General features: G+C 41.5%; 1 protein-coding gene across 1 annotated transcript; it reads right to left on the bottom strand.

The window, feature by feature from the left end:
- Positions 1–647: 647 nt before the first annotated feature.
- aoc2 (amine oxidase copper containing 2) lies at positions 648–5027 on the bottom strand. Its single transcript, XM_016269033.1, has 4 exons — positions 3404–5027; positions 1647–1932; positions 1411–1543; positions 648–1317 (listed from the first exon to the last, which is right to left on the bottom strand). The coding sequence occupies exons 1-4, from the start codon at positions 4965–4967 to the stop codon at positions 1036–1038; spliced, it is 2265 nt and encodes a 754-aa protein (XP_016124519.1). The 5' UTR covers positions 4968–5027; the 3' UTR covers positions 648–1035.
- Positions 5028–6408: the final 1381 nt, after the last annotated feature.

Genomic DNA, 6408 nt, shown 5'->3' with positions numbered 1-6408 from the left:
TTCCAGACGCTTTTAAAGTACTTTTCACTATAAATTTTACGGGTAGCTTGAATGTAAACATTGTCATGAATTTGTTGTATTCCCATTTGTAAAATAGCCAACAAATTAATTGTTGTAGGCTAAGCCGATCTCATGAAAGTGCGTATAGCACGATTTCTTCCTTCTATTTGGCGTAATATTTCTATGCAGATATTGACGTAATATTTCAATGCTGAAAAGACTGATAAATTCATAATTAACGGTATGGGTTCAGTCGAAATGTTTGCGGGGCAAATCTCAGATCAGTCTGAGTGCTCATGGTACTCACAGTACAGCCGTACACCTGCAGACGCCACAGACTCGGACGGTTGTCGTTGTAATAAACACGTAAACTGCAAACGTTCACGTGTCCACGCTTAGTGCGCATATCCTATATGAAAAGCAGTTTAGGGGGCCCTTGGCTTTTGGGGGCCCAAGGCGGTCGCCTACCTTTGCCTAATGGGTAAGTCCGCCCCTGTGTGTGCAGCACATTTTATGGAGGACTGTTTCCTGATCCTGGTAGAGTAGACTACAATGCCTCACAGCCTGTAAGTACGTTCCCATATCCCATATTATAGCATGAAAAAATTACTACAACAACAACAACAACAAAAGAAACATTATAGTGGTCACTTTTCACATTTTATTGCATGGATGAACATTTTCATAAAATAAGAGTGCATTCGGTGAGGTGGTGTTTTATCAGTCTTTTTCAATTTTCCTTAATCTCTCTTAGATAGAGTTTACACAGTATAATGAAAATGGCCCTTCACAAAAAATACACTGCCTAAAGAAAGGAAGGATATAACCTAAATAATATGCTAATTTAATAGTCTGAACTAATCACATCACACAATCATTTTGCTACCAACTTCATAATATTTACATAAAAAGCTACAAAAGCAGGAAACTACTTGTCAAAATAACTATAAGTGAGTGAGGATGGATTATATACTACTGCAAATGTTTTAACAAGACTGTAACAGCATACATATATTACAATCTGAATTAAGATCCCTAATCAAACTTCATAACACCTTCAAAGCCATGGTAAGTGAACGGCTCCAGTGTTGAACTGCATTGATCCTTTTCCAGACACGCCATTTTATTGTACTCACAGTCACTCTCAGAGCCTTGACCAAAATACACTCCATCAGGTGAGTGGATGGACGGATCTTCATTAAAATAGTTATGCGGCCTAAGAATGACACCGCCACCATTGCCTACAGTAACCGTGTTGGGGATGTCTTCTGCATGCGGAATGTGTAGGAAACCGGCGGTCACCCAGGCAACCAAGTCCTTTAGAAGACATAATGAAGTTTAAGTCGTAATTTGCATTAAATAAAAGCATCTGATAAATAAAAACATTCTGATTAAGTGGTCCATTAATACCTCATTGACGATCATCTCATTATCTTCAATATATTTGCTGAAGTCAACATATGGGGACCACATGTAATTCTGACTGTACAGACTGCTACTAGTCTGCTCTTCATCTTTATGCTTGGTTATAGCAACTTTATACCTAGAAGAAAGAAAGAAAGCAAATGGGAGAGAAGCTAAAACAATAAATAATACATATGAAACTACTTCCTCTCAGTATTGTGTTCATGACTCAAAACACTTACCGAGCCCAGGACATGGACCTCTCTGTGGACTCACTTTCAGGGAGGGGATCTCCAGCAAAGCTCACCACCTGAAGCCTGTAAGAGCGATGGTGGCCCCAGCAATTAGTCTGATTACTGGCTATATGAAGGTAACGGGGTGTTTTGGCACCATGAAGCATCGCTGCTTCTTTTTCTGTCTTGATTTGCTGCTCCACCAGTTGTGGTATCTTTGCTTTCTTTGAGGGCATCCATGGTAATGGCACTTCCTTATACACCATGTCTTTAGTCTGAAATATATTCTTCACACCTTTAAAAAAAGAAAGAACAATTTTTAAAACTGTTTTGTGACTTTTAAAAGTTTTTCCATTTAAAAGTGTCCATGTTATTCTTTGCAAGCTGATGGAATTTAACTTGGAATTTCTATATTGTCAGTTCTATGTGAGATAATTTTCAGTGTGACCAAAATGGACCAAAATGTCCCCCCCCCCCAATAACCAAAACTAGCAAGTACAACCGCGATTTTTATTGAAGTTCTTTTGGACTGATGCACTGCAACACCCGCTGAGTGGCATTAAACAGCTTGAAAGAGCAAAGACCATTTTAAATATAACTCTGACTGGATTCGTCTGAAAGAAGAAAGTCATATACACCTAGGATGCCTCGGGGGTGAGTAAAACGCAGCTTAATTTTAATTTTTAGGTGAACTAACCCTAGTAGCCCAATTCCGCGGAAAACCGCGGACTTGGCAACACTGCGATCAACCTGTGTTACACTGCTGTGCTGCGCCTGCGCGGAGGGGAGAAAGCCATCGGAACTCGACAGTCCCTTGACAGGGAAAGCTGTGCGCAAACAGATACACACACATGCGCACATATATAAATATATTCATTTATAAAAAATTAAAAAAAAACACTCCCCAGAAAAAAGGGCACTTTCTCTCGAGGTAGAAAAAGGGCAGGTGCTCAAGCCCCCTTTGATGTCTACGTGTGCACGTGCCTGGATGATAGCGCAAAAGACCATTTCACAAAAATAAATATACAAGCAAACAAACAAATGAAAAAAACCTTATGAGTGAGCATGACACGGGACTCTACTAAAACAGTTCACACTTCAACCCCCCCAATGTTCAAACCAAAACTACGCCCTTGTTATTAATGGTCTGATTTTTTCCCTTTTATATATTTTTTACGGTTTTCTGAATTGGTTTAGTGAAAATTTTGCTGAAAAGCCTAGGCTATATTATGCTGTTTAATGTTACAAATTGTCCCATATAATGTGACCCGCTATTGGCATGTGATGATGTCTACGTGTGCACGTGCCTGGATGATAGCGCAAAAGACCATTTCACAAAAATAAATATACAAGCAAACAAACAAATGAAAAAAACCTTATGAGTGAGCATGACACGGGACTCTACTAAAACAGTTCACACTTCAACCCCCCCAATGTTCAAACCAAAACTACGCCCTTGTTATTAATGGTCTGATTTTTTTCCCTTTTATATATTTTTTACGGTTTTCTGAATTGGTTTAGTGAAAATTTTGCTGAAAAGCCTAGGCTATATTATGCTGTTTAATGTTACACATTTTCCCATATAATGTGACCCGCTATTGGCATGTGACAAGATGTCACAACATGTCAACATCTAAGTTTATTTATTTATTGGAAATGTTCAGCTGATATCTCCACTGATAAAAATTTAATTAAAGTGACTGTAAATAAAAGGGATTAGGCCTACTGTAACTTTAGTAAATGTGCTTGCTTATTTGAGCTCTTACCCAAAATATCCAGGTCGACTTTAAAATTGATAAAATGGGTGTGGATATTTCCAAGGACATTCTCTGCAACCTGGTGGCCGTACTGCAAATTTCCATCATCCTTATAGGAGGATGATATGTAGCCAGTGGCGTGAACTCTCGCTTCCACGGAGCCGCTTTGGTAGAAAATAAAGTCCCATATGTAATCATAGTTCCCTATAGCAGTAATAGTGCGGAACACCAGAGCGCTGTTTGCCATCCCACCGTACCCGTTATGAAAGAAATCTGAGAAGTGTCGCCGCAAAGGTCGCCCAATGTCATGTTCAAAAACACAGATGGAGTTTCTGAAACGCTGCGTGATGTTTGTGTCAATATAGCGGTAGGTGTCTACATAGGTGGCTGCGTACGGACAGTCGACCCCACGCACGAGCTCGTGAGCGAAGCGACCGATCCCGATACTTGAGTCCAGGAACTTCGTGAGGATCATCCCAGGCGTAACAGAGCCGTAGACAGACATCGCCTCCTGCACGCTGAGTTCGTACACAATCCTTTCTCCTTTAAAACGAACATCAAACACCCGCATCCCAGTCAGAGAGCTCAAGCCAAACGCAAAGCTCCAGTCCAGATAAATCACCTGGTTGTTTTTAACGCTGAAACGTTTCCCTTGAAGGTAGTACTGCTGTGGTCCTAAACCAGAAGGTTTCTTTCTTGGCTTCAGCGAAGCGTGATTTGGGATTTCTTTGTAGACTATCTTCTTTAAACTACTAGCTTTGTATCTTGCCATAAATTCTTCAGTGCTGTTAAAGTATTGACCGTTGTACAACAACCTGTCAACAGTCCAGTTTGACGAGTTGCTGCTTTCGTGATTGACCAGCATCTCGAAGCCCACAGGATGGATGTACATGCCACTGAGATCGCGGAAAAAAGAGATCCAGGTCTTGCGGTCACCACTTTTGATGCCTCTCGGCATGCCTTCAAACGGCAGCAGTTGCCTTTGTCTTGGGATATAACCAAAACTTTCACTCAGAGGGTTTTCAAGTTTTTGGAAAACGTGATTAAGGAGCTCGAAGAGCTGCACATACTCTCCGATTGTCACCGTACGGGCTGTGAAGGGTATCTCCGAAGTACTGTACTTCTCCTGAGTAACATCACGATGCTGCAGTCGACCAGATAACGGTCCCACCACGTACTCCTTCAGGTAACCGCGCTCACCATAGAACACAACGACGCTCGCTTCACGGGGGGGTTTCTGTCCGCTGGAATCCAAGTAGCGCAGCACATCTGCCTTCCTCGGGAGCAAGAGGTCAATTAAAAAGAGGAAATTCTCCGAGGGCTTTGCCGTTAACGAATGGGAGATCTTTAAGTCTTTTTGGGCCCACATGTAGTCGCGAACAGACTTGTACTCCTCTGCTGTTAGGTCCGCAAAAACCAGACTTTTATCTGAGTGTGTCACTTGCAGAGGCTCTTGCGGCTGCTGGGACATACATTTTGGAAGCCTATTTGAATTTAAGCATATCAACACGATGTTGATGATCACTGAGATAAGTCCCAGAAGTATCAGTAAGTATTTTAACAGAGAATTCATTATTGTAGCGACCAAGCCTCTCTTGTGCTTGAAGGCAACGCTCGCGTCTCGAGCGTGAGAGTGCAGAATGGTATACTTACAGTTTGCTGGTAGTAAATGTTATAACCACACCCACCTGGGCTGCTCCCCTAAAGTTCACACACGACCCCAGTGCTTTAATGCATTCGTGTTTATTCATTTTACACCAGTTCTATTTCAAGTGCAAGAACCTATTAACAAATGTGCGTAATTTAGTGATTCTTGAATTTGTAGGTTTCAGCAGCACTCTAATTTGAATTTGCAACTTTTAAAAGCATGTCAGGTGTAGCTTTTTATGTGAACGTTTCTTGACATTTGGATGAATCTAGTAGGCCTATAACATAATTAACCTTTAACTGTTAATGGATAGGCGTAAAAGCTGATTAAATGGTGTATTATATATAGCTATATATACAGTATATATATATATATAACTTTAGAATGATCAATAACTGCTGTACAAAGACTAAAAAACAAACAAAACCATATGCAGAAAAGCCGTCTCTTTTTTCCGAATTGCGTAGATGACCACTATCTTTCTTTTATCTCTTCTGATACATTTTCAGTCAAATCGTTCTCTGTGTGCTAGATCGGAGCCAGTTTCTTATTCTCCTCATAACTGAGAAACGTATTTCTGATGTAGCCGAACCAACGGGCAACGCGAGTGCAAGCTGCAGTAGTCTGAAAAAGTTTGGATATTCGTCCCTCCGTACTGCACTTTTAAGTTTCTCAAGAGTGATCGGCGATGCGATCGCACATTTCACATGATCCATTTCAGCTGTCACAAGCTGAGGGTGAATCTTAAAGGGATAGTTCACCCAAAAAAAAAAAATTGATATTTATCTGCTTACTCTCAGGGCATCCAAGATGTAGGTGACTTTTGGCGTTTTTTCCACTGTGTGGTATGGCTCGGCTCGGCACGGCTCAGTACGGTTCGACACAGCACGTCTTTGCTCAGTTTGCGTTTCCACTGCAGTTCAGTACCACTTTAGAGTGGGCGGGATTATTCAAATGTCGTTATAGTTACGCCCTGCCGCGCAACTCCTGAAAAACTTTTTCATTCCGCGTCGCCCCATCAAGCTCGCTGGATCCGCTACTCTGCTATCAACGAGAGGAACGTCTGTACTTTCTCAACAGACAACAAAACAGCCACTTTTTGGTTGTTAATAAAGGTGCGCTTGTTCAAAACAGTTGCGTTCGATCCTTCGCTGGCTGTGCTGATTTAAATCTAGCGGGTCTGTTGTGTTTGTTTGCAGGTTCAGTGAAGCAGGTAGTGACGATTCTCTCCGGCCAATCCATGATCAGCAGAGTTTACACGTCACGTTTTGGTAACGGCACGGTTCACTTGGAATCTCAACCGAGGTGGTACTAAAAAAAGTACCAGGTACTGTACCCAGTGGAAAACCCCCAAAAAGTGAACCGT

Source organism: Sinocyclocheilus grahami, unplaced genomic scaffold (genome assembly GCF_001515645.1).
Source record: "Sinocyclocheilus grahami isolate Dianchi unplaced genomic scaffold, SAMN03320097.WGS_v1.1 scaffold49.1, whole genome shotgun sequence".
NCBI classification, from domain to species: domain Eukaryota; kingdom Metazoa; phylum Chordata; class Actinopteri; order Cypriniformes; family Cyprinidae; genus Sinocyclocheilus; species Sinocyclocheilus grahami.
This window is presented reverse-complemented; position numbering and strand designations above follow the sequence as displayed.